Source organism: Musa acuminata, chromosome BXJ1-11 (genome assembly GCF_036884655.1).
Source record: "Musa acuminata AAA Group cultivar baxijiao chromosome BXJ1-11, Cavendish_Baxijiao_AAA, whole genome shotgun sequence".
In the NCBI taxonomy this organism is placed as follows: Eukaryota; Viridiplantae; Streptophyta; class Magnoliopsida; order Zingiberales; family Musaceae; genus Musa; species Musa acuminata.
The window spans coordinates 30719977-30747269 of NC_088337.1; the positions used below are offsets into that span (position 1 = coordinate 30719977).

Here is a 27293-nt window from a genome sequence, read left to right on the forward strand (position 1 = left end):
CAGTGCCTTCAGTAATGGATCAATAATTGCTTAGGATCCTATTATGTCGATTGCCTTCAATGATCCCCCCTACAGATGCAGCTATCTACAGCAGAGAAAGCTGAGACAACTCTAATAGGAAGAAGGCACATCACATGATACTCTAGGTTTTTATAAGATTAGATTGATCTATTATTATTATTATTATTTCATATCAGTGATTAAATATAATCAAGTTAATGTGTGGATCAGTCTGTCTATGAACTCCAAAGTTAAAATATTAGGGTCATTAATTATAATAAAATGAAAAGTGAACCCCACAACCTCATCCACAAGAATAAAAATGAAAAGTCAACGCCACAGAGGTGCCGTGGACTTGTTAACAGCAAAAACTAAAAGTCAACACCCACAAATCCATGAGCAGGTGCTAAAATGGCACTTCAATACCATCACACCATGGGCTAACATCAAAGGATTAATACGAGACTCGCAATCGAGAACTTGGTCAACCCTCTTCCTCTGTTCCTGGGATCAATCAATAAGAAGATGTTGACCCAATCAATTAGTTAATCGAGAGGGTGTTCATCGTTGGGATTCGGTGGGAGTCAACTTGAATCCCCACCTCTCGACAGAACTATTTTGATGCGGCGTGAAGGCACGTCGAGTCCCCGTCGCAGTCTTTGGAATCCGATGAACAAAACAAGACATGCATACGTATACGTGCGAGGATGACATCTTTGACTGCTAATAGGAAGTCAATAGAAATTTCAATTTAATTCCACTCCCGTTCTTATTGATGACTTTAAGATTCGTGCGGGAGACGTGGACGGTGCTCTGTTGTGTATTTAAGAGGCCACGGACCACTGAAACGTGGATGTATCGACGAGTGGGAGCTTGACACATCAGCAAAAAGAGCTGTATCCTGCCTGACCGACGACACCTGGGCCTGACCCCGCCACCAGCTGCCGACGAATGGGCGCTTGATTGGCTTGCCATCTCAGCTCAAGGGAGCTGTTTCCTGTGCAACCCCCAACTCGGCTTCACCAGCCGCGGGCCCACCAGCGGGGGCTAGACGCTAAGAGTGGGGGCCATGCGAGATTCGTGTGGGTGAAAACGGGGTTTGGTTGTCGTACGCCGCGTCCCAAACCCCGAAGGGAACAGAAAAGGGAGCTCAGATCGCTGTCCTCGTAAAACCTCCCTCGAACGTTCTCCTTCCGAAAGCTCGCCTTTTGGTAGAGGAAGCGATCGAAAGCCGCGAAGTTGGGTTTTGTTGCCTCCATTTAGACCGCGGAGTGGAAAGGAAGTTTGCGGTGGGGGAGGTTTAAGGCTTTGTCTCGGGATGGCGGGAGGTGGAGGTGGCGGTGACTCGAGAGAGCTCGACCAGACCGCGACGTGGGCTGTCGCGGCTGTTTGCGCGGTCATCGTTTTGATCTCCATACTGCTGGAGAAGGGTCTTCATCACTTCGGAGAGGTAAACGGGAAAGAAATCTTGCTTCTTTTCTTTTCTTCTTTCTTTCTTTTCCTTTCGTTTGAATTGTTTTGGGTTTGAGATATGATTTCATGTGCAAGAAGCGAACTTGGTTGCTCTTTTGGCTTGTTTTGAGGTGTTGGAGTGGATTACGGATCAAAAGGTGGTATCTTGAAGCCGTATCCAAAAATAGACGGATTCCGCTCCTTTTGTTTCTTCCTTTGTGATCTTTTCTTGATTATTTTAACGTTTCCGTTCAGCTCTGCGAGATTAGTAATCGTGTGAAGGCTGCGGACACGGTTTCCTTGTCTCTAAAACTTGGGGTTTGGAAAGGAAAATTCATTAGCAGAATTTTTAGCTGTTCTCGTTTATTCTTCTTTAAGGGCGAGTTTATTTTCAAAAAAGAAAACCAAATAAGGCCATACACGCTCTGTAATTGCTTTTCTTTTTGGACATTTGGAGATGGAAATGTTTGAAAGATGAAATCTTTCCTTGTGGCTTAACATAATTATTATTTTTTCTCATTAACTTGGTTTTTGCTAGATATATCGTTGGAAGATTTCTTATGTTAATCCCTGACATATTCCCTCACTTTTTATTTACATATTAAATAAAATATCAAACTATAGTGCATATTAGTAATCTTTGTTTATTTTGCTGCAAGGACAAAATTTTCTTTTATCGACTGCACTTTCTTTACAACCTTTCCATTTCTTCTTTTTTTATTTTCAGAGCCATATGCGGCAGTTCAGAAGAAACATTCTGCACTCTAATCCTTATTATGTCTATTTTTCACTTCTTGATTACTTTGATATTTTCTTGTTTTACTTCTATTCTGAATAGGATCTTTGAAAACATATATGGTGTAATGCTACTACAAAATGTTCGACCTTTTTTCTCTCGATTGACAGACATGTTGTGTATGATTATTTTGGTGTATGACTGATGGTTCATTGACAATTACATATGTACTTGTTTAAATAAAAATGATTTGGGACAATTTCATATGCACCCTTCAGAATATGTAAAAATTTTATTTACGCCCATGTAAGTTGCATTTTTCAAGTTCTTTTTATATGCCAAAAATTTCATATAAGCCCATGCTTTTTAAAATTTTGGAAGTTTGTTAACTTTAGAAGGGTATCTGATATTTTTGAAGGTATTCATAAGCCTAGTAAACTTTAGAAAGGTACTATTATCATTTCCAATTCTGCATGGTTTCATGTGAAGTTACAAGTACTTGAATCAGCACATATGAAATTGTTCCAAAAAAATATATATATTTTTCTGTGGTCAGAAATATTTGCATTCGACAAGACGACCAATTTATGACTTTATACATCACTCTTGTTGATTCTTAAGTTTTTTTCTATTTTTCTATATTGCCGTAATTTTTTTTACTTGGATATTCTGATTCATAAGTGCCTATTAATTAAGTTGAGTTGTGTATTTAAACTTTCCCTCCAATATGATAAATGCTTTTTGCTGAACTTGGCAACCGTCCCTCTTTTCACATTCTCTCTTTCTTATATGCATTTGTTCCATGGTCATTCCCTGAGTCCAGTGATGTTCATTCTCTGTGCCTATCAAGTGCTGATTTTGCATTCCATCTCAAAGTTTGTTCTTGTCTACTCGCATGAAGAAATCAAATTCTTATGTACTATTGTGAACTTTGTTTTTCAGTGGCTTAATGAGAAGCACAAAAAGGCTCTTTATGAAGCTCTTGAGAAGATTAAAGATGGTAAAACCAAAATGTTCATTTCTTTGTTTGAATGATCATTGAATCTTGTTACATTTAACTTTGCCCATTGTTGTAATCTCTGTTGTCTTGTGGCACATGCATGGTTGGACTGGTATCAACTTTCAACTGAAGTGACTGACAATAATTTTACTTTATTGGTTTTGCAGAGTTGATGATTCTTGGCTTCATTTCCCTACTACTGACTTTTGGACAGAGTTACATTGCTAAAATCTGCATACCGGATACATTGTCAAATACCATGTTGCCATGCCCAATCAAAACAGATACTGGGACAGCAGAGGCAGGTGGAGGACACCGTAGGAAACTGTTAACAAATGCGCTTATATATGGGAATATACAGCATAGGATACTAGCTGCAGGATCAATTGTTTCATGTCCCTTAGTAAGTATATCTATTAACAGCTTTGGAACTGCAATTAAATTGCTTTTAGTTGTTCCTCTATTTGTTTCTTTGAATATGGGAAATAGAATGTCGTGTTATAAACACATCATGCTTAGTTCTAAAAAAGGTCAGTAATGTTCTCTATATCTTTTGCAATAATTCTCTTGATTCTTGGATGAATATCATAGCTGAACGGTTCAGCCGAACCTACTTATTCTCTTCATTCATGGATAAATACTATAACTGAATGGTTCAGCCTGAACCTACTTATTCTCTTGATTCTGGATGAATATCATAGCCGAATGGTTCAGCCTTGTTCCTATCATTCTTGCTATGGCAACTCTTGTTCCTATCATTCATGATGGACATATTGCGGTATTTTATTGTCTACATTATAAATGGACAATTATATTAATACTAAATTTATTAGTGTTTATGAATTTGAAAATTTGCTCAAAATGTTTTGAAAAATCATCCAAAGTGAACATGCAGTTAGGAAATCCTGTGCCAATTTGTTGATATGGAATAGATGTAAAATAGGATAGTTTCACACAAAGCAATAACTAAAGAGACCAAGAAATTACATCTGGGCACTTGCAACTTATCTACCCAATTCTAGATTTTCTTTTTCACAAAATCTTCATTCTGTTTATTTTTGGCAAGCAGATATCTCTTTAAAAAATCATAAACACGAATGGGAACAAAATTGTGGTTCCCAAATGTAGAAATGGTATAATTATAAGTTGGCAGGTTGACCTTTAAGTTTCCTAGTGCCAATTTGGCTGGTCACTGAGCAACTTGGTTATTGCAGATGATTTGTCATTCATTTATATTACTTTCTAGATCCATTTGAGATGATACTCAAATAACCCTTTTCCTACAGTGTAAAAGGCCAATTTTGAGCTCTTTCTGACTGCCACATTATCCTACTTACAGGGCAAGGGGCCACTTATTTCAATGAATGGACTACATCAGTTGCACATCTTCATATTCTTTCTGGCAGTGTTTCACGTAGCAAGTGGTGCTCTCACAATGACTCTTGGAAGAGCAAAGGTTGTAGGAATTTTATGCAAAATCTACATTGATTAACCATTAATATGAATGATATCATCTGTTTTTCACTGAACTCTTGCATGCAGATGCGTAGATGGAAGGAGTGGGAAACTGAGACTTCATCCATTGAATATGAGTTCTCCAATGGTATTTTACTGCTCTCATAAGTTTTTTTTTAAATTTTCTACCATCATATCTCAAGTTAATCCTCCATAAGATAGAGACACTGCCAGGAATAATATAGAATCACTAATTTCAAACTGAGGTCATATGTTACTGCTCAATTGACCAGTTTTCTGTATTCAATTATTTTAGAATGTACTTTCAGACCCCTTACTTAGTTAAGATTTCTCATTTATATGGTATTTCTTTAGATATTATTCTTTCAGAGACAAATATAAAGTTCACTGATGGAAACCATGCAATTATGAGGAGATATTGGCTTCCAGGTAGGCAAAAGGCATGACACTGTAGATGACATATTTCTATATATAAATAAAGGTTATGTGTGATAATATTAAACCTATTATGAGTCATGATGTAGGAAAAGGGTCGAAGTGGGCTTCTATGGGGACCTATGCTTGCTATATAAGTTTAGCAATAGAAATAATTATATCTGGAATTTTACAATCTGCGCCTGTATGTCAGAATTTACAGGACTGTAGAATTGCAAAACTCAATGAACATGGAATGGAAATTTACAGTTGCAGATGTAGTGATGTTTGGGTTGAACTTTTGTGATAATGATAGAAATGACGAATTTGGGAGAATAGAACTGCTGGCCTGATGTGTTGTTCTCAGTGTAAAATTAGCATTGTTTTGTAGTGTACTGAAGCTGATTCTGATGGAGTTGGTAAGAACAGAAATATAATATTTGTGGAACTTGAGGACTTTCTAGATATTTTCAGGTGTGTGTAACAGCGGGTTTCAAAGTTTCGAATAAGATAAAAAGGAAACAGATTCACTCCATGATGGCCTCATGCCATAGGAAGAGATGGATGCCCTCACACCATTTTAGGAAGACCTTTCTCTAAAATAAGAATTGTTTAAGAACTGTCCCAACCATCTTACACCTAAAATAAACCATGAAGTAGAAATGCAATTCAATTAGGACACACCTCTTACCCATATCAGTAAATTTGGCTTAACCAATTGTATACATTTGTCTTATGTCCCAAGTTCATGTTTCCCTACCGATATCAGAAACTCAATAATTGTAATGATGATCGTGGTATTAATTGGCAGCTATATAAATTTATTTGCCTCTATGTAAATCTTTTCATAATAGTCATGAAAAAAAATATTTGCCTTTCTGTCTCTCCGTCTCATGGTGCATGTATCTTCTAAAAATATTTTGAACTAGAACATGATATCAGTGTCTTGGGTCTATCTTTTCCCATTTAAACTTTTGCGGGTCTTGTTAAAATTAAAAACTTATCTATGATACAGTGTCAGTTTTTGCTCATCGAATGTACAGAATTTGATTGTTGTTTCCTTCTTAGTAATTGATCTTGCTTCTAGTATTGGTTTGTGTTTATCTTGTAACCTTGTTAACTGTTGTCAGATCTTTCATTACATAATTGATGTTTGTGTATCTTTTAGTTCGATAACCTAACATGAAAAATCATCATAGTACGGAGATCTATGTCAGTATAATTCATATATTAGTCTATTTTTATGCAATTGGAATAATATTTACTTTGAAACTTTTTTGTTGGTATGTAGTTCATTATATTTAAACCATATGTTTGTAAACAATACAGATCCCTCAAGATTCAGATTTGCACATGAGACATCATTCGTGAGAAGACACACAAATTTCTGGAACAGAATCACAATCCTGTTCTACTTTGTAAGTAGACAACCGTAGTCAAAAACTATTTTACTCTGTTTGTGATCAAGTATTTACTTGCTTGTGGACATATGTTTGAATAATTTAGACTACAGTATCACATTAAAATATGACCATTGTTCCCCTTCTTCTAGAGAAAATCCATTTACCAAAATGATAGTTTTGTTGAACAGTGAATATGAAGTTAATATTGATATTTATCAATATTGAGGAACTCCATTTAGCAAATGTTGAGAAGTCATTAATAGTTTTTTCATCATCAAATGAAGTTAATATTGATTCTTGGGCTTTTTGTACCAGGAAATTGTTCCTACCTTTTCATCATTATCTATTGACTGGCCATCTTTTTTCATTTTTGTCTTTTATAGGTAAGCTTTTTAAAGCAATTTTTCAGCTCTGTTTGTAAAGCAGATTACTTGGCATTGCGCCATGGTTTTATCAATGTAAGTTTGACCAACAGATAGATACCTGATAATTTGTTCATCTTGTAATTTGTCAATAGTTTAATGTTTATAGGCTCACCTGGCTCCAGGAAGTAAGTTTAATTTTCAAAAATATATAAAAAGAACATTGGAGGATGACTTTAAGGCAGTAGTGGGGATCAGGTACCATAATTACTGAACTTACTTTACTATAATTTCTATTACAGTCAATGCTATACTTACTAGGATTACGAATTGAACATTCAACTGAGGCATTTGATTTTTGAAGTGTATTCAGTTGTGTAATTCCTGCTAATACAGTATCTGCTTATCTAATAATAGAAGTTTTATGTTTGACGTCAAAGTATCAGGAAGTTGTATATCATTAAGAAGAGAAAAACATCATAAAAAGAGAAGCATTAATAAGATGGAATTTTCTTGATCCTAATCTTCTTATTTGGGTTTAGGAATCCAATGAACCTAGTCATTGCTTTTGCAAATGATGAATAATCTGAGAATTTCCATGGAAATTGGCACTCTTTTGATATTTAACATAGCGTTGTTACAATTTGCAGTAGCATAATCATAGAGAATTGATCCTGTTAAATATGATTGCATGTCTTCCCAAGTATAGTGTATTTCATGTTAATCATAACATGTTTTCTTAATTAGAACTTTCCAAAAATGCTTCGTTACTATTAATAAAGAAATTGATAAGAACAACTTTCTGTAGTGATGTTTTAGCTTAGGTCCTCTTTTTCCTTCCCTTTGAAGTTCTTTTGGTTGACAAAATTTTCTTTACTCACCATTATTTAAGTTCTTCACGTGTTCCTTCTTTGGATGAGCAGTCCCGTATTATGGGCTTCAGCTGTGATGGTTTTGCTTCTTAATGTTAATGGTGAGAGTACATCCGATGTTGCAAAATATTTTCCCACACAGAGGTTTGGAATTTGACTCTCTTTACTTCCTTCAGGATGGGAGGAATTGTTTTGGGCATCAATACTTCCTCTAGTTGTAAGTACTCGAGCGTGAGATATGGACCTTTTTCATATAATCAAATTGGTAACTTTTTCATCTATAATGTAGATAATTCTAGCAATTGGGATGAAGCTACAGGCAATAATAGCAAGGATGGCCATTGAAATTCAAGAGAGACATGTAGTGGTTCAAGGAATTCCGCTGGTGCAACTCAGTGACCAACATTTTTGGTTTAAAAATCCACAGTTTGCTTTATTTCTCATCCATTTTGCATTATTCCAGGTTGTGATGTTGTTTCCTCTGTCTATGCGTAGGATTTTTTAAATTGGACAAACTTCATTGGTTCAGTTGATAGTCCCTTTTTTAATTTTTTTTTAATTATGCATATACTATAAATTGGGTGAAATATGAAAAAAGCTCATAACTTTGGGTTTTTCCCATAAAGCACCCCAAGTCTAAAAAAATTTTTAAGAGCGCCCCTTTTTTCAAAAATGACCATTCGCCTAACCCTTGTCGATCATTGCCCTCCGTTGTGCCACCACCCCATCAGCTGCCCCCCTTCGTCCCGCACTTAGCAGCCCCGCCTGCCAAGCCTTGTTAGCTCGTTGGCCCTCGCCATGGTCGATCACGGCCCTCATGCGAGGAAAGAGGGGTCGACCCCCGCCCTTGTGCGAGGAAGGAGGGGTCACGTGTCGGCCCTCGTGCTGTCATCGCACTGGTGACCATTGGCGAGGGAGGAGGGAGAGGAGTCCGGAGAGAGAGAAAGTGGGGATGGGTCCGACGAAGAGTGAGAAGGCTAGCAGGGCCTGTGGAGGTGGCCACGGCCCTTGCGTTCTCTCCTACCTAACTTGAGGGCCAACAGGCTAGATTGTCAGGCGTGGGCGGAGGCACAGCTAGGGTTGGGGCCATAGGAGAGAATTTTTAATATTATGGGGGTAAAATAGTCTTTTCACATAATCAGGGGCACTATGTGGGAATTCCTTAAACTTGGGGCACTCTATAGGAAAAACTCAAAGTTAGGGGCTTTTTCCAGGAATTTGCCCCTACAAAATTTGAGTTAAATATTGAGTTTTGAAAAAAAAATCAAATATGTCTAGAAATGAAAGTTCTTATTGGAAGCATTTGACTGTCTCAGCAGTTATATAAGTGTTTGAAGCTAACTTATCTATCCCTCTTTTTTCACATTCTTTGCAGAATGCATTTCAGATCACATACTTCTTTTGGATATGGGTAAGCTTCTGTATCCAGCTTATTTGCCGTGACTATCACATTCTTTTCTAGCATCCTAAGTCATTCTTTTTTTCTTCTTTTGCAAGTATGAGTTTGGATTGAAGTCCTGTTTTCATGATAATTTTGATTTCATCATTGCAAGAGTTAGTGTTGGGTAAGCTTCAAAAAAATGCAACCATTTTGTGATTCAAGAATATGCTATCTAATTTTTTCTTACCGATGTTCCTGGGCTGAAAAAGAGAGTAACTGGTGTGGCAATTAGTCCTGAGCCCCTTTTAAACTGGTGTTGATATGGTTGATAATCTACTACCTGTACAAATATTTGGCCAGAGTTATATAATTCCCTGGACTGAAATTTTCTATGGATTCATTAGATACATGGTGATTTTGCTTTTTCATATTTTTATGACTCGAGTCACTAGGACACCCATACTGATCCACAAAAATTATATTTTGAAAATGCTGATAACATAACAAAAATAGAAAGAAATTTAAATTTAGACTTTGCTGAATATAGCCAAGAGGGTAATCAGACTGAAGCTGGACTCATCTACTCCAATGCTGCATTACATGTAAACACTAGGATGCTGTCCTTTGTACAAGTAGCATTTATTTCAACCGTTATTTCTTTTAGACATCTCATCATGTATTAACTGAGTTTCCCATGTTCACTCACATTGCATTTTCTTGTGTTATAGGGACCTCATTGGTAAGTGAATAGTAATCTAATGGACCTTACAACTCTTATAAAGCAAAGCAAATTAGCATTGGATGGGAAAAGGGAGAAAAGAGATTGCTAATAGTTTTCTTTTAAGAATGACAGCCATTGTGAAATTACATATGATCACATTATTAATATCACTGAGATCAGCGTTTCATTGCAATTCTTGGTCCATATAGGTGATTTCTTCTTCAGCTGTCATTGTTCACATTCAAATTTTCGATTTTCTTTGGATAAAATTTTGAGATGTTGTGTTGAATGAATGTTGTAATCTATTTGTCAAATTCATTTGCATATCACACTCTTCTTATAATGCAACAATGCTTAACTAGTTCTTTCGGTCTTATGGACTTGTACTTCTGTTTCATCGATTATATGCAGAGTTGGAGTCCAATTCTTGTGTTCGTACATTACACTTCCGCTTTATGCACTTGTATCTCAGGTACAGGCTTTTCTAATTTCTTATTGTTATCATTACTATTAGATGTCATCTAAATAGATGATATTGACTTTGAAATTATTTTATCCAACAAAAATAAAATGTTGAATACGATTACTAATGGAGGTGAATATGTTCTGTGGATACATGCCAGTGATTTATGGTTGTCGAAGTTAGTAGCATCATATCTTAACTCATCCTTGCTAACTAGTCAGCAAAACTACATCCATGGTTAATAGTTATGGCATCGTTATCCTTGCTTTGTGGAGAATTCCAACTTTATCATTCTTTCATAAACTGCTGAGACTAAATTAAGATAGTTATCAAACCGGAAAGTGTACAACATAGATCTTTAAGCTGCTTCCAATCATCCACCCTAAAACATTTCCACCTCGATATCCAATGGCACATGTGGGTTTCTTGATGGTGGTAAAATTTGTACTTGGTGAACTTCAACCCGCAAACAAGCAGAGTAATTGCTCTTTGAATTTAGATGCCAGGATAGTAGAATGCATTCTTACTGACAATCAAGTTTGCATATTACAAATTATAATATATTTATTAATTCTTTTGAAATTGTGTCAATTTGTTCACAGATGGGTTGACACATGAAGAGGTCCATCTTTGATGAGCAGACTTCGAAGGCTCTCAAGAAGTGGCATCAAGCTGTGAAGAAAAAACATGAGAAAGGAACCTCACATGCTTCCTCGGTCCATGAAACAAGCCCCAGGGCAAGCTCGCCGGCATCTCCTCTGCATCCTATGCAGAGGTATAGGACTATTGGGCATACAAGAGAATTATCCAACTCTTCAACAGGAAATGCTTTGGATCATTACAATTCGGATACAGAAATTGAGATGTTATCCTCATCAAAAAACAACAACCAAGAGTCTAGACCAACCGAACGTCACCTACGCATAGGAGAGCACCGAAACAACGAAGATCAATTCTCATTCGAAAAGCTTTCTGCTCAGACTGGAGGACAACCACAATCTTGACATTTCTTGTCTCATGTCGCTTGAATCAATTACCGTAACATTTGTTATTATCGTTTTCATAAATTTTGACATCGTGCTTCCTGGAAAGGGATGTCTATTAGTTTGGAGGGTCTTCCTTAGCTAGCAGGGAATTATGATTTGTGTGCAGTAGTTCAAATGTTGACAATTTTTATTGTTCACCATTCAGCCAGCTGCTTGCTTGGATTAGGATCAAAACATCTGTTTGGTTTTAGTACATATATGTATTGGAGAATTAATTGTAGAACAAAGAACATGGGAGAAGATTATCTTTTTTCCTCATCCAACTTGTTCTGAGGTTTTATGATCTGTGAAATGGATACCGAGTAACCTACAAAGAAATGATTGCTAAGAACATGAACTCTTTATTGAGTGACCAGTAAAATAGTTCATGGATTCTGTCAGTGCAAGTCTAAATAGTTCCAAGTAGAGATGGGAATCTGAAGGTAATATAACAAAGCCAATTACCTCTCATGGAGTTCATCTTTCAAGGTCCACTAGTGGATGGATTCATGGATCTATAGACAACACGAGACGGAATGATTGCACAAGTGGAGCCTAGCAATTTGATCCCTTCCATTTCATGTCACATCTCATTCTGATAGATTGAGCACCACTGCCATGGCATTGTGGCCTACCAAGAAGGCCATGTGGTGTGACTCAAAGAATCCATCCATCATCATGTGAGAGAACTGGTGATCCTGGCAAAAGCTCAGTTAGGTGACTCGTTCACTACTTTAAGACGTGTGTGAGAGGTCAATGTGATCCACTATCTCATGCTCTCTATTTCTCTCTCTCTTCCCAGCTGAAAAGCTACCTTGATGAACATGGTGGTCTTCCTACTTCTTCTTCACATGCATCCTCTTCTTTCGTTTTCTTCCAGAATCGGGAAGTGATGCCGAAGATGCATGCGCTCGACATAATGCCTGCAGATTTGGCGAGGAGCGACCATCATGCATGCATCTAATGAACTCCATGATTTCTCTGTCTACTTATGGTTATAAGCCAAGGTTTGGACGCACATAAATGTCGATCAAAACAAGCCACTCTTGAGTTGTGTATCCTTCATGGATGAGCAGCCTAATATTCTTGAAGTTAGTGAGGTAGTAATGCATCCTTGAAATTACAATCGTTTGGTTGCAGCAGATACGGATGTGATGCCAAGAAGCTTCTCCATACGTAAATGATTAGTCGCGAAGAAGCTTGCGGATGGAAGGACAAGACTGCGAGCTTGTGCTGAGTGGAGTTGGTGGCTTATCATTCCCATGGTCTGGAAAGTGATCATAGCACATGTGGACGCAGTGCCAATGGGAGGAAGAAAGGCTATCCCTCTCTAACTGATCTTGGAGCAAAGGAGAGAGGATGTGTCAAACAGATAAAGATGGAGAGCAACACTCTCTTGTTTCTTTCCGCAGATGCATGCATGTTGTTCTTTCCATGAATCATCTTTTTGCCAGTTAACTGCTGCCATTGATGAACAGGAGAAAGTCCTTCAAAGTCCTGTTGAATCTGTCTCATTGTCGAAGCAAAGTGAGAGAGAGAGAGAGAGAGAGAGAGAGTTGCTGTCATCACACTAAGAGATTTCAGCTGCAAGAATGGCACTGCCACTGCACAAAGGAATGGTCTCTCACTTTGCCGGTAGAGTAGCTGAGGATTCCTTCTTTTTGCTTGTCTGATACTGGATTTTTTGTGCTCCAATCAGAGTGGCAGTGTCTTTCAACAAAATCTGATCTGATCGATTGGGTTGGGAGAGGAAAGAACTTTCCATCAGCATGATATGTTGAGGATCTTCCACTTGTTTTTGGTATCAAGGGCCTACTTATACACAACATGCAGCATAGACAAAAAGCTTTCATGAGTGGTAGGGCACTTGCCCCAGATGGATGCCAATCACCATGTTGGTGGAACAGTATACTTGTTGATCAAAAAGTTTATGATGTTAGCTTGGTCCAACATAGAAATCCTTGTCCAAGTTGCATCATGTTCTAAGGAATCCAGTCCTACTATTTCCACACAATTCTCATGTGGAGGAGGAGACGAGACGATGGAAGAGAGAAGCAAGTGATGATGACGACGTGCAGGTGAAATAGTTGAGTTGCACCCATTACAATATCTCCATCATACTGAAACATGGAGGGAGAAAGAATCCAAGTTCCACAGTGACACAGCTCCCACTCCCAGATATGCCTTCTTTTCTCTCCTTGGAGCTCTGAGTCTTGGATTGCCAAGTCATGCACCAAAGAGAAGAACAGAAACAGTGTTTGATGTCTGACTAAATGCAGAATTGTCGACCAGTTTTGGCACCCTTTGCTCAATCTCTGGCTCCTTGTAGACAGGTGTGTGTCTGTATGAGGAAGCCGAATGCAGGATTAAAGGGATGTTTTCTGCATCCTTTTCTCAGAGTTTGGCTCCTTCCAAGGATCAGTGTTGGATACCCTACACTCTTGTGTTCTAAGTCACATACATCTTTCCCGAGAAGAAGACCAGTGTTTGGATACCCTACCAAATGCATCCTTCTCTCAGTGTCTGATTCCTTGTGAGGATTCGTGCATATGATATAACTCCAGGAGTTTGCATGGCACATACATCCTGGCTTTCTCAGCACACACACACACACACACACAGAGAGAGAGAGAGAGAGAGAGAGAGAGGAGAGAGAGACAGAAGCTCTGGCAATCTTTTTACTGACACAGCTTTCTAACAATTAATTGTCATAAATTCCATATAATGGATAATTTTTTATATGTATATGCACATATTAATTTAGTGACTAAGATATTTGTTTTAATATTCAAATATAATTCTCTAAAACTATAGAATTATATTTTTTTGTGATGTGTGTCATTTGCCAATGACATTTCCGTCATTAAATAGTGGTTTTAAGGGTCTTTCCGTCCTACAAATTTTGGGTTGTACCAATGTGTGTTTCTTCCACAAAAGAAGGGGCCTTTTAGTCAATTGATATTTAATATTTTCTTATTTATTAATCTTTCTTAAACCTTTATATATTGATGCGAGAGGTCGCAAGGCTTCTCGATCCCTCCTGAACCCCTTCTCCGTTCGATGAGTCGATGCCACGGGCGGCGAGAATTCTGCAGGCGAACTCCGGCCTCTTGCCGGCGGCTGAGCCTCCGGAGCCGCTCTCGGTGGACTCTGACATGGTGGTGATCCTGGCGGCGCTGCTCTGCGCCCTGATCTGCGTCGTGGGGCTCGCCCTCGTGGCTCGCTGCGCCTGGATTCGGCGGTCGGCCGGAGCCCCGCCCGCGCCGAAGAGCAAGGGGCTCAAGAAGAAGGCGCTCAGGGCGCTGCCCAAGGTGTCGTACGACGCCGCGGCGGCGGGCGGCGGGGGGCTCGCGGACTGCCCGATCTGCCTCGCGGACTTCGTGGAGGGGGACGAGATCCGCATCCTGCCGCAGTGCGGGCACGGGTTCCACGTCGGGTGCGTCGACACGTGGCTTGTTTCCCGCTCCAGCTGCCCGTTCTGCCGCCGCGAGCTCGTATTCGCTGCCGCGGCCGCAGCCTCCCAGCCATCGCGATGCCAGACGTGCGGAGCACGCTCCGGCGACGCTGCTGCGCCCTCCGCCGCGGCGGCAGCAGAGGAATTGGCGAAGGCCAGAGAGGACGGCGATGCCAGTAGGTTCCTCACCTGAGTCCTCCTCTCTTTTCTGCACTTATTTAAGTGAAAAAGATGTAATTTTTTCCCTCTCTGTTTAGGGTTTGTGCTGGTGATGGCTTAGAACGCCATGTGTTTGTAAATTGATGCCTTAGGATTGTACAATATGTAGAAATCAAACCAAAAGATGGAAACAAGAATTCACTTTCTGAAGTGAAGCATCTTGGATAAATCTCCCCTTGTAAATGCCCATTGTAGCTAAAAGAATGTGTCTTTTAGTCCAATAAACAGAAAGAAAGAGCTTTTCTAGCCATTTGATGCCTTCTTTGAGTTTGAGTAAGAAAAGCTCTTCCTCCATTGTACATGGATGGTGGACATTTATCAAAGAATAAATGTAAAGAAAAATACATTGGAATTTTCACAATGAAGCCAACGGAGGTGGGGTTGTGTGACTATTTCCTTTCTCTTTACTTTCCTCTTTTCCTTTTGATGATTGCCTATATAAGGGGACTAAATTGAGGTGGGAGCATAGATTAGAGGAGGAGGGGGCAGTTGAAGGGGAGGCATCATTCATCAGTTGAGGAACGTGAATTCAACAAATTTGGTGCCAGTAGTAATTGCAGTAGGGCAGTTTTTGGGACCTACTTGTGGATCATTTGACTGAAATTATTGTGATTGGGTGTAGGGGGCACACTTAAAAATGCATTCTTTTTGGTTGGAGGGAGATTAGAATGAAGCCTGACCCTTAGTTATTTGTTTGGTTATATCTTATCAACTCAAAGTTTTGATATGCTAGTATTATATCTTTCAATCAAGTACCTTTATCTTGACATGGCAATTTTTTTGGCTGCCTGTTTCTGTATTCTCTATCTATCCAATTTTCTACATTAAAATTCACAGGGAGTTGTGGAACTAATTTATTGGGCTGAAGTAGCTTGAAAGAGATAAACTAGTTTGAGCCTGATCATACTCAAGGTTGTAGAAGGAAGCAATGGTATGAAAATGTCATTTTGGAATGTGATATTAACCCAGCAAAATGGGATGATCTTGCTTGTGTTTGTGGTTGTTGGATCATGAGTTAATATAATTCATGATGTTCATCTTGTATGAGGTGAATTTGTTACTAACACCAGCCAACCAATAAAAGGTCTGGCATCCAAATGTGTCTGGTTGTATATGGAGGAATGCCAGATAATCTTGTTTGTGCCTGTGGTTGTTGGATGATGGGTTAATATAATTTGTGTGATCATCTTCTGTGAGGTGAATTTGTTACTAACACACAAGCCAACAGAAAAAAGGTTTGACATCAGATACATGGGTGCAAGAGAAAGAGTCTCCTTGTTAGAGTACAGGCTTCTCTTCGTATGAAACAAAGAATTGATATTTCAATATGGTTCCAAGAGCCAAAAGATGAGGTGAAATGACTAGAACAATATTAGACAAAATTATCTGCCTGCTCGTCTATCAATTATCTAAACTTTGATATCTCAGTGACAATACCTTACAACATGTTCTTACTAATTTTACGGATCTTATATTGGAGATACAGCAGTATTTTGAATGATTGAAATACCATTAGACTAAGATATGGCGGACTAAATGTTGGGATTAAGTGAAATCAATGTGTCGAACCTGAAAACAATACCTTGATTTTTGGATGGTAAGACAAACTCTTCTAGTTATAAATAAAAAAGATTCAAGTAAATAATCTCTGTTGTTTATGCTTGCTATTGTTTGTGAGTCTCTGGGCCTATTAAATACTCGAGGAAACAATACTTGTTTGGCTATTTGTCATGCAACTGGTGGTGCAAGCTTTCTTCACCAATACACTTGTTTCCATCATGCTATATTGGAGCACAAATCATCCAAATTAGTAAACTAAGGTTCAAAGCTTCATAAGAAAAGCAAGAATCTATTTTCTGACCTCATCAATTCCAAGAAAGTTATATTGAAGTTTTACAATATATTCTCAGATGCAGTATGAGCAACTGGTGCAATCGAATTGGTAAGACCACATTAGAATTTATGTGGGCAACTTGGTTTATATAGACTAAGTTTAACACATTTAATGCATGGCTGATACTGGTGACAAAAGCTTTCCTTGTGTGTTTTGATTAGAACATGTTAGTCCTTATATTTACTCATGTCTGTTGAAATAACCCACCTTTTGCATTTGCTTGTTTGCACAGTTTGAATGAACACACAAGCTACCTTGACTCCATGAAAGCATGACAAGGCTTTATAGTGTGATCACACTAAAAGCCTGCCTGGCCTTTCCAAAGATTTTGGTTGCAACCATCCCATTCATGGTTCAACTATTCTTCTGAATTTATTGGTGGCTTGCCAAGGTGTGGAATTAAAATAAATCCACTGGATAGAAGGTCAGGTAGAAAGCATGGGATTAGGATTAATTTATAATACTGTTAGACCCATGTAATCAACCAAGCTTTCTATGGTAAGCGTCACTAGTGTCCTTGTGGCATGTGGTAATGATCAATGAGTTTTTGAAGGAAAATTTTCATATGTACCCTTGCCAAACACCAAAATATCAAATTTTTCCCTCAAAACTTTAAGATGTCATGCATAACACCCTTTAGAAGGCAATGAACTTTCAAAGTGTATCTGCCATCAGAGACTATTAATGTCTATTAGAAAAAGCAAGGTTAAATGAGCTAGTTAAGTTGTAACTGGGGTCAAAGATGACATTTTTCTTAAACAGAATTCATTAATGTCAACCTCAATCACTCTCAGGTAACATAACCTTTCTATTTGCTTAAGTCCTTTTATCAGCAACTAGTGAGCCTTCCCAATCTTAAGAAATATTTATAAAGAAAAAAATCAAAGACACATGAGAAACAAACTTTATAATTGTTAGTTTTAGGGATTTCTTATAAAAAAGAAAACGGGTAATTTTTTTCACAAATCATCAACTGGCATAAGGTCTAAGGACCTATCTAAAAAGAAAATGGTTAAAATTGTTCAACTATCGGGTTATACGAAAACACTAAATAACTTGTTGTGAGAAATAAATATAATATTTTAGTATTTGGTATTGATTCTTACGATTTTTTTTTGCTTGCATATATATTTATATATAATTGACTGAAGGTGAAAAAGATGAGTGCAGAAGAAAAAGTGCACTCCTTAGCATGAACTAAGTAACTCTTTTTTTCCCAGTACAACTAAGAAATAGTTTTCTTCGAATAGGATAACTAAGAATAAGTTTGAAATGAAGGTAACAAGAGAATGCAGTGGTTAATGCGAGTAAATACTGTTTACATGATGCTTTGTGCATTACTTTTTTTCCTTGAAATATTTATCAAGATGCTTTGAAGAGAACAACATATTTGATTTTGCTTTGTATCCTGATAACTTCAAATGACTTTTCTTTCCTGTCATTAGGTATATATATCCTCAAAATGCTGGGTAAGCAGCTATTACTGTTGTTACTTTTGTTGTCAGTTTTGTAACTCACATAACTGCAAAAGCTTATTAGATAAAGCATGAACAGTGACATGTATTCCCTTAATATTTTATCATGTTAGATTGTTAAATGAAGCTCTAGTATCTCCTTGGCTCCACCCTGCAACACCCTGCAATAGCACTCTGAGTGGTCCACATTTAGCGGTCTGCAGCTATTTAGTCCATATACTTTAATTCCTGTGGAGGGTCCTTACCTAAGTTGGCATTATGAGCTTCCTTTTTGTCTGGTCCTCCTTGTTCATCTTAATATTCGTTACTTCATTGCCAATCCGTTGAGATATATCTTGGCAAATCCCTCTTGGTATCTTGACTGGCTCTCCAACTTTGTATATGGACATTGACAAGGGTGTAAAATGGATTCGTTGGGACTAGAAAATTAAAGTGGAAGTTAAGGACAAACTAGTACTTCTCAGTATACAGACCTTCACGGTAATCTTGCCAGAACTGCATTAGGTGACCCATAAATTCTGAGGATTTAAATTGATTTAAACACTGTTAAGAAATGGAGTGTTGCCTAGAAGAATATTATCAAAGATGTGATCAGAACCAAAAACATGGGTAAGATGAGTTTTTTTTTTAATATTCTGAAACCAAAAAACTAAGTCACTTTACTTATGATGATGCATTGCAAGTAGAGCAGCGAGAGGATAGATGAGTTGTATAAGAACAATTTTTTCTTGATAGGATCAAAGGAGAGGATGGAAGAATAATTTTTTTTATCTTTGGGTAAGATTTAAGGGCTAACTATATATTACCCAATATAATTAGACCTTCGTAGTATTTCGGTTTTTAAATTAAAAAAAATTAATATTAGAATCCATACAGAAAGGAAAACATCTATCCCCATTTACTTTAGTGTCGTCAATTTTACCGATGAAAGCAGGAAAATGATAGACAAAAATATAATTTTAATGTCTCAGTTACGTTTTCGATGGTAATAGATGATGGCACTGCTTTGCATATGCATCGATGTGGATGCAATTGTCCAGTGACATCGACGCTTATGCATCTACATCGTCCTCTTCCTCCTCTCCCTTTATCTCATATCTTGTCATCGTTCTTTCTCCTCATCCACAATAATTAATCGCGACCCCCTAGTGATATCATCGTTTGCCATCACTGAAAATATAAATGGGACGTTAAAATTATTTTTTTTTCCCATCGTTTTCGTGCTTCTGTTGGTAAAATAGACGACATTAAGATAAATAGAGTTATATGTTTCACTTTTATAACTATAGAGATTTTTATATAAATTTTTTATGTCTAAAGAGTTAAAGAGATATAATAACATAGGATAATATGTAATTAGCTCAAGATTTTATAAACTTAAATCCTTGCTCAAGTCCCTACCTTTTGTCAAACTCTAGTTGTCCTGAGAAATGTCCTTGCATGTTCTTATTGATCTCCAAATGTTCCACTGGGTGTACACGCATTATCTTGAGTCATATTATCACATTTACTGCATCATTTCATGTGCCGCAGTAATGTCATGATTTTTTAGTATAATCATACCTGATCTAGTGGCCATTTGTTCCATTAGAGCATGAGGGGAATGTTCCAATGTACCAAATCTTGTGGGGTTTGCATGCCTGACTTAGTGAACATCTTAATTCCAACCATCAAACCTCAATGCTTCAACCACTGTTGTCATGTTATTGGTGGCTTTCTCAGTGGTGGTGAGGAATAAGAATCAGAATCAAGAATACATGGTCAAACCTGTAAAGGAGTGGCCATAATCAATATTCTGCTGCTGTTATGCCAAAGCAGGCAATTAATTGAGCATATAAAGCCAAAAGGCTACTGGTCTAGGTAAATCTAACTCTCATCATCTCTCAAGTATGAGTGGGGAAGGTGAGAGCTGAGAATGGAATAACAGAACACTCAAGTTTAGGCTTTGACCATCATCATCTCCTGTATCACAGCCGAGTATATAATATACATGGCAGCTTAATCACAAAGCTAGCATATTATATACATACAATGTTGCTGCTTGTCTCCTAGTCTTAGTTGTGACCAACTTTCTGCATTAAACCATCCTCTCCAAGATTAATATTCACTTCCCTTAATGAATTCTCCCTAAAGACTTAGTGGGTTGGTGAGTTGCCTTGATGTCCAGTCCCACCTTCCCAACTCCTTGAGACATCCATATCTTGTCCTCTGCTTGACCTCCTCCTCATCTTGCCTCCTCTAGGGATGTCCTTCACTATCTTGTTGGCATCTCTTTTATGTGTCATTTGATTAGTCTTCCTTGTTCTTCTGTAATAACTTGAAGTTAGCATCTGTTCTGGTCATCCTGATGTATGACTTGAGGAGGATGAAGAATTTTTTTTTTCTTTTGCTTAATCAATCTTCAAATATATGTTGGGGGTTACGATTTTGTTGTTGTTGTTGTTGTTGACTCTTCAAATATGTGCATTATCTACTAATGGGTTTATGATCAGTAACAGGCATTCAGCCTCTGAAAGATTGACCTCAAAATTGCATGAAGGAGAAGTCTGCAACAATGAGAGCTACAAGACCATCTTAAACTGATGTTTGCCTACAGAAACAGACTCATCATCTGTGAGTTCTACAGCAAGCAAGAGGAGACAACAGTAAGCCACAAAGATCAAGTTAAATGGTACATCAGTTCATGAGCAAAGATCAAGTTCAGCTGTCTGTGTACTGAACTTGAGAAGTCAAAACGCATGGCCAAAAAGTTCCACTTATAGAACAGAGAATACAGTAGTCCACATTCTCTCAGATTTCAGCCCCCGTCTTACTCTCGAGGAACAAGGAACTGAAACAGGATTCCTATTAGAACATTCTCTCAGATCAAGCACTCAATGAAACATATCCTGTCACACAACAAGATAATTAGCCATGATGATCTGAGAGGAGCGAACTGTTGTGCATTCATGGTGAAACAGTAACATGAAAATTTCTAGTGTCCTTAGACTATAATCATGATGGGTTAATAATAGATTATCTCTTTTAATTAATGATCATTAGTATTTTTTTTTTTTTAAAAATTATATTAAAATTTTTTATTTATGAAAGTAAAATATTGAAATCTTTATCAAAGATCAAAAAGATAGTTTTATAAGATTAAAAATTAAAAGAAAAAATAATTTGGTTGAAGTAACAGGTCAAATATTTCGCTTTCGTAAGTATAAAAATTAAGGATAATTAATTACAAGAGATAATATGTTTCACTTTCATATTTTATATGTATTTTACAATATTCATATGATTTGAGGATGAATTTGGTGATGAGATTTATTTTAATGGTGTATCATGACCGTTTATCTCTACCATCGGTGGTGATGAGATGGATTTGATGATAGATCACGACCGTTTATCTGGTCTGAAGGCCGTTCGAAGCCGTTAGATTTATTTTAATGCCATATTTATCGTTTCATTATGATCTGATGATAGGTACTAATCATCCATTAGTTTTCAAGGACAAATGCACAACACAATTCTGATCGTTCATTAATGTTAGATGCCGATCTCGACCGTTCATTTTTCAACTCAGCGGATCGGGTACGAGTCGGGAAGTCCCAACCCGGTAACGTCAGAGTGATGATCGTGTCGCTTGGGCCCAGCTTATTCATTCCACGCGTCGATCGACTACAAACAGATCACAGTGTATTGTGATTTTGATCATCGAGTCGATCTGCTTCCCTCCGTCCATAGCAAGTAAAGGGGGCGGGAGTGGCGCTCGCAATTCTGAAACCCTTCCCCTTTCCTTCGTTTTCCCGCCATGAAAGTAGACGTCGAGATGGGCGGAGGAAGCCCGAAGCTCTTGGAGAGGAAGCAAGCCGTCTACAGGAATCTGGTATTCTCGGATCCCTACGTCTCCCGTGTCTTCTGATCCTTGTGTGGAACTTTGGCGATTTTTCCCTTTTTTTTTTTTTTTTCCTTTTTGATCTCTTGGGGTTTGATCGCAGGATGAGAGGTATGAGATCCACTGTGAGACGTACAAGGGGCAGCAGTACAGCCACATCTACTTTACTCGGCTACACTACATGAGGAATCTCCTTTATTCGCTCGTCCCTAAGTGGAAGCCCAACCTCCCTGGTGAGTCCATACAGCTCTCTGATGACTTGCTGCGTGTGGAAGTTTAGGTTTTGTTTTGAAATCCCTTTACTTATATCTCGATATCATGTTGTTGATATTAGATAGCGGATTTAGCTTGGTTGTCCTGTCATTCTTTTTGAATGGAGGTGACTGTTTATTGGATCATGCAAGTTCCAAATTATGTTATGCACGTATTGAGGCACTAAGATGAAGAAATGGAAAATGCTTCACTAGGTATTTTTCAATATGTAAGTTTTCTGATTGGTCTGGTCAAGCTTGATCACATTCCAATCATCTTTAAGGTTCTTGTTGTAAAATTGTGTTTTTTGAATTAGAAAAAGTTTCTCCAGGTTATCTCTCTGAGTGCATTTTAAAAGACAAATAATCTGAGTGCCTGCTACACAGAAAAAAATTCAGTTAGTTCACAGGAAAAATGGGCTTAATGGAAAAAGTTGTATTCTTTCTGCTATATATTGGCACTTGGAAGAACTCAGACCTTCCTCACACTACCTATCTAAGGGTATATATTTGGTTTCAGTTAAAATATTTGATATAGTGATATCACTACAAATAAATGATGTATGAAAAAGGAAATTCAGCACTGCTATTCATTCCTCTCTTGAGAAACCTGATGTGATTGTCTAGTTCAGACTAGTCAAGGGCCATAATTAGTAGTTCAAATTAGAGACCTCATTGTAGCGGTTGCTGTATAAATCAAATATTCAAATACTCTGAATCCACTTAAAAGCCTAGGAGAAAAGAACAGAGTATGACTAAATTGTGTTTTTAGTTTGTTTGGTGTCATTAGGTAGATGAATGCCCGCTTCAAGGCCTTTCACATATTCATTGAAACATTCCTCATGTCACAAATTGCCTCTGCAAACATGAGATATATAGAAAGAGTAAGGTTCTACCATATGTGCCTTATGGATCTCTTAGGGTGGTCAGATGTGAAGCTATCATACTGGCTGCTAGGTGACTTCAGGATAATATGGTTGTAAAATTACCTTACTGATATACTTTTATAAGTATTTGCTAGGATGTATTCGTTACAAATCTGAAATTATTGTCTAATCACTTTGTGCAGATTTTTTTTTCAGTCTCAGCCTTTGCTTTTCTTTTCTTTGCAGTTAATACAGTTTTGGGGCTTGAAGAAGAGAAAGAATGCATCATCGTGGGCACAATATACAAGCACATGAAACTCAAGCCTTCTATTCTCGATGAATACTCTAAGGAGGTGAAATTACATCAGCGATACCATTTTGGTTGAAAACCGTAATAAATGCCTATTTGTACTCTTGGAGTATACTTCCCTTTTGACCTTTTTTGTGTATTCAGAGATCTAAAGTTCCTCTGGTGAAGCCTCATAACTTTGTGCACCCTGATGATCATCTTATTTTGGAAGATGAAAGTGGAAGGGTTAAACTAGCTGGAAGTTTGCTCGATCCTTCAGCTTTTGTAACAGGTTCCACATTAAATAGCTTATTATTTAAGGTTTTATATAGATCTTATGGTGTAAGAAAATTCTTTGTAATGTATGTATAGAAACGATTTCCCTTGTTCATGTAAGGTGTTCCCTTTCTGGCAGGAATTGTAGTTGCCCTACATGGAAAGGAAACTAGTGAAGGCAAGTTTTTTGTTCTTGATATGCTGGAAGCTGGTCTACCCCCACAGATTGAGCAGCCACCTAGCTCGAGTATTGTACCATTTGACCTTTTCTCAACACTGTAAATGATGAGTATCTGAACTAATATTTATGTGATGTCTTTGTTGGGAATGCAATTATACTCACTGACAAGTTAGAAAGTAAAGCTTTAGCCTTAAAGGTCACAGTTCTGTTTGACTTGTGTACTTCTTTTCTGATGTCTTAGATCTCAATTTTGCTGCAGCAGAAGACAAATATGTTGTCTTTGTGTCAGGATTGAGTATTGGGAGCAGCACTTTCAATCCTCTTCAGTTCCAACTTCTTGTTGACCATATCACTGGGCATTTAGGTGATGAAAATGTATGCTCGACCTATGTATTATATATTTTCCTGAAATCAGTATATGGAATAACTTATGAAATATTATACAACAGGAACAAACCTTTGCATCTCAAATAGTTCATTTTATAATTGCTGGGAATTCTGTACAAATTCTACAGGGACTTCTTAACGGTCAGGTAGTGCACAAAATCTTCATACCTATATATATATATATATATATATATATATATATATATATATATATATATATATATATATATATACTTTTGAGGATATGGTATTTCATTTAACTTTTATCTTTCTATAACCTGGTGCATGAGATTCTTTTGTGAGGTTTCTGATGATTTTTAGCTTGCCTCTTGCGAGCATTTTGGTATCAGACAATTGCTCCGAGGGATCAGTCTACCTTAACTGAACCAATTAAGGAGCTCGATATTTTATTAAATCAGGTATGGATTCTTAAAATATGAAGTTACCAATCCATTTCCTAGAGGAGCATTTTAAGATCACCTTTCAGAACAGAAATTTTGTCATAGTGTAGAATCTTATTGGAATTTGTAATTCATCTTTTTTCTTGTCATGGTCTAGAGAGTTTAAACGAAAACATTGTCTTCGTCTGACTTACCTATTATGTGTTTGCAGCTTGCAGCAGCTATGCCTGTTGATATAATGCCAGGACCTAGTGATCCAGCAAACTTTTCCTTGCCTCAGCAGGTCTATCTACTTTTCCATTTTGGTGAAAGCAAACATCTTGTGTTAACATTCACCGATATATATTATTGTCTTTGTGGGTGTGGATAGAAAAATATGCATTGTTATGTATTAATTACTTGGTTCACGTATTGATTTATGTTATTTTAATCAGCCCTTAAACAGATGTTTATTTCCTGGAGCATCTGCCTATAATACATTTATTTCATGCACTAATCCTCATCAATTTGAGCTGGATGATATTCAGTAAGCAGCGAGAATCTCTTGTAGTCAACTATGTCCATGTGCAAACCAGGAGCCTAACAGTGGTGGTGATGTACAGGTTCCTGGGAACATCTGGACAAAATATAGATGATCTTTTCAAGTATTCGGAGGCAAAAAACAAGCTTGAATTTATGGAGAGGACATTAAGATGGAGACACCTGGTACCAACAGCTCCAAACACCCTTGGTAATATTACTCTAGCAAATCCCTTTTTTTAATTACCCAAGTGGAACTGGACATGCTTGCAACCTTGAATGAGAAGTTAGCCATTTATTTCGTCTGCTGAAGACTGATAACAGTTATAATTTCATCTGCTACTCAATTCTAATGATTCTGTTAGTCTTCCCATGTTTTTGAATGTAGGATGTTATCCCTTCACCGATAAAGACCCTTTCCTCATTGAGAGCTGTCCACATGTTTATTTTGTTGGTAATCAAGATAAGTATGAAACCACGTTATTACGAGGTAATTTCATCAAGTCTTTTTCATGTTAGGTTTCTGTCTCTGGATTGATACAAACTATTCTGCTTCCATGCAGGGTCTGACAACCAATCTGTGAGGCTTATCTGCATTCCAAAATTTTGTGAGACTGGAGTTGCTGTCATGGTATGTTCCTGTGTGCTGGTCCATGGCTTCAAAATTTCTCATGTCAACTGAGATTCAAAAACCTGTTTAGTATGTGAAAGAGAATCATAATTTTTTTTTTCCTTTTGCCAAAATGGTTATATGTTGAGAAGACTAATTTAAAACATCACTAATGGCGATATTTAGAGTATTATTACTTGCATGTTTTAATGCTTAGGTTGTCTGGCACTTTACTGTTTAATAACTATGCTAATATTTTAGGGCCCGTTCCCACAAACCATGTGCACAGTTCTCACTGCACCCAATCTTTTTTTCAAACTATACATAAGACTAAAGTTCTTAGTTGGGCTTTCAGTAACAAAAAGGTTGTCATAGGACTTTATTACAAAATATGGAGATAAACAAAACCAAAATTCAAAAGTCTCCTTTGTTGCATATTGGTTCTAATGGTTCTAGTGATTTTGGGATGAACAAAACCAAAATTCAAAAGACTTGTGAAATCCACATATACCAACAGTTGACTCATGCTTCATTCTACTCCAGTTGGGGGTTATGTTCATCCCAAAATCACTTTTAACATAATGATGCATATAAATAAAATCTTGAGAAGGCAGTCAAGGTGCACATGCCACTCAATTTTTAGCCTAGTTGACTCATTCCTAACACCATAAAAATCAACTAACCCTAGGTTGCAGCATCAGCGTCCTATAAGGTTCTTCGATTCCAATTTGCCATCAACTGAATGAATGAGATTTCATGTATTCCTCTTTGTTAGGTCCATCTCTGCTGCAACACTTTTTTAATTGATTGATGTGCTTTACTCTTTGATCGCTATATGCATCCAGTATTTTCATTGGTATCCTTTCATCTGTTTAACTTTTTTTGTTTTGCATACAGCTAAATCTGAGGAATCTTGAATGTCATTCTCTCAGTTTCTCAACAGGCTTGAATGTGTAATCTATTCTGGCACATACAATATGACAAAGAACTGGTTGTCTTCCATCATCTTGCTGATTGATTAATTATAACTGGTGGTTAATTGTAATGCTTGTCCTTCTCGTGTAACAAAAAACGTCGAAAGCTTGTACCAGGTTTTGGCTTCCAGCAACCCAGTTTCATATTGTTCTTCTAACTTATGCCAGGCCAACCTTCTTTCGTTAGTGTGGCAACAAAGTGCAACAAGTCATTTGTCTTCTGCATGCTGTGATCAGCGCCTGAAATGTATTTTTTATATTTCTGATGATACTGTGGAACCGACATTTATCATCTATGTAACAGTATATGTT

At 37.5% G+C, this 27293-nt stretch overlaps 3 protein-coding genes across 6 annotated transcripts; all 3 read left to right on the plus strand.

The window, feature by feature from the left end:
* Positions 1 to 1145: 1145 nt before the first annotated feature.
* Positions 1146 to 11529, plus strand: LOC135597628 (MLO-like protein 10). 2 transcript variants are annotated; one of them, XR_010481341.1, is made up of 14 exons: positions 1146 to 1450; positions 3131 to 3188; positions 3356 to 3591; positions 4528 to 4644; positions 4731 to 4791; positions 6408 to 6496; positions 6865 to 6939; positions 7013 to 7101; positions 7767 to 7816; positions 7892 to 7932; positions 8005 to 8178; positions 9091 to 9280; positions 10229 to 10289; positions 10883 to 10929. XR_010481341.1 is itself a non-coding variant. In XM_065090849.1 (14 exons), exons 1-14 carry the CDS (start codon positions 1319 to 1321, stop codon positions 10912 to 10914), a joined length of 1251 nt encoding a protein of 416 aa, XP_064946921.1. In that variant the 5' UTR covers positions 1146 to 1318; the 3' UTR covers positions 10915 to 11529. The 2 variants fall into 2 exon arrangements, 1 of the variants encoding a protein (XP_064946921.1); XM_065090849.1 differs by having other exon boundaries at positions 9091 to 9126; positions 10883 to 11529.
* A 2801-nt stretch (positions 11530 to 14330) lies between these two features.
* Positions 14331 to 15228, plus strand: LOC103972120 (probable E3 ubiquitin-protein ligase ATL44). Its single transcript, XM_009386329.3, has one exon. The coding sequence runs from the start codon at positions 14374 to 14376 to the stop codon at positions 14950 to 14952; it is 579 nt and encodes a 192-aa protein (XP_009384604.1). The 5' UTR covers positions 14331 to 14373; the 3' UTR covers positions 14953 to 15228.
* A 6834-nt stretch (positions 15229 to 22062) lies between these two features.
* Positions 22063 to 27250, plus strand: LOC103972121 (DNA polymerase delta small subunit). Of its 3 annotated transcripts, none has more exons than XM_065090851.1 (14): positions 22063 to 22218; positions 22331 to 22460; positions 23591 to 23697; positions 23799 to 23925; positions 24049 to 24156; positions 24332 to 24465; positions 24540 to 24623; positions 24828 to 24896; positions 25090 to 25161; positions 25313 to 25404; positions 25481 to 25608; positions 25786 to 25887; positions 25961 to 26028; positions 26905 to 27250. In XM_065090851.1, the coding sequence occupies exons 1-14, from the start codon at positions 22144 to 22146 to the stop codon at positions 26962 to 26964; spliced, it is 1356 nt and encodes a 451-aa protein (XP_064946923.1). In that variant the 5' UTR covers positions 22063 to 22143; the 3' UTR covers positions 26965 to 27250. The 3 variants fall into 3 exon arrangements, with proteins under 3 accessions (XP_064946923.1, XP_009384605.2, XP_018675868.2); XM_009386330.3 differs by having other exon boundaries at positions 24350 to 24465; XM_018820323.2 differs by having other exon boundaries at positions 24353 to 24465.
* Positions 27251 to 27293: the final 43 nt, after the last annotated feature.

Excerpts from the sequence above, each read along its gene's own strand:
- LOC135597628 (XM_065090849.1), top strand. The coding sequence starts at position 1,319 with ATGGCGGGAGGTGGAGGTGGCGGTGACTCGAGAGAGCTCGACCAGACC. Across the intron at positions 6,497-6,864 it reads TCACAATCCTGTTCTACTTT|GTAAGCTTTTTAAAGCAATT; the intron begins GTAAGTAGACAA and ends TGTCTTTTATAG. Across the intron at positions 8,179-9,090 it reads TCCATTTTGCATTATTCCAG|AATGCATTTCAGATCACATA; the intron begins GTTGTGATGTTG and ends CATTCTTTGCAG.
- LOC103972120 (XM_009386329.3), top strand. The coding sequence starts at position 14,374 with ATGCCACGGGCGGCGAGAATTCTGCAGGCGAACTCCGGCCTCTTGCCG.
- LOC103972121 (XM_065090851.1), top strand. The coding sequence starts at position 22,144 with ATGAAAGTAGACGTCGAGATGGGCGGAGGAAGCCCGAAGCTCTTGGAG. Across the intron at positions 24,897-25,089 it reads TCGATATTTTATTAAATCAG|CTTGCAGCAGCTATGCCTGT; the intron begins GTATGGATTCTT and ends ATGTGTTTGCAG. Across the intron at positions 25,609-25,785 it reads AACAGCTCCAAACACCCTTG|GATGTTATCCCTTCACCGAT; the intron begins GTAATATTACTC and ends TTTTGAATGTAG.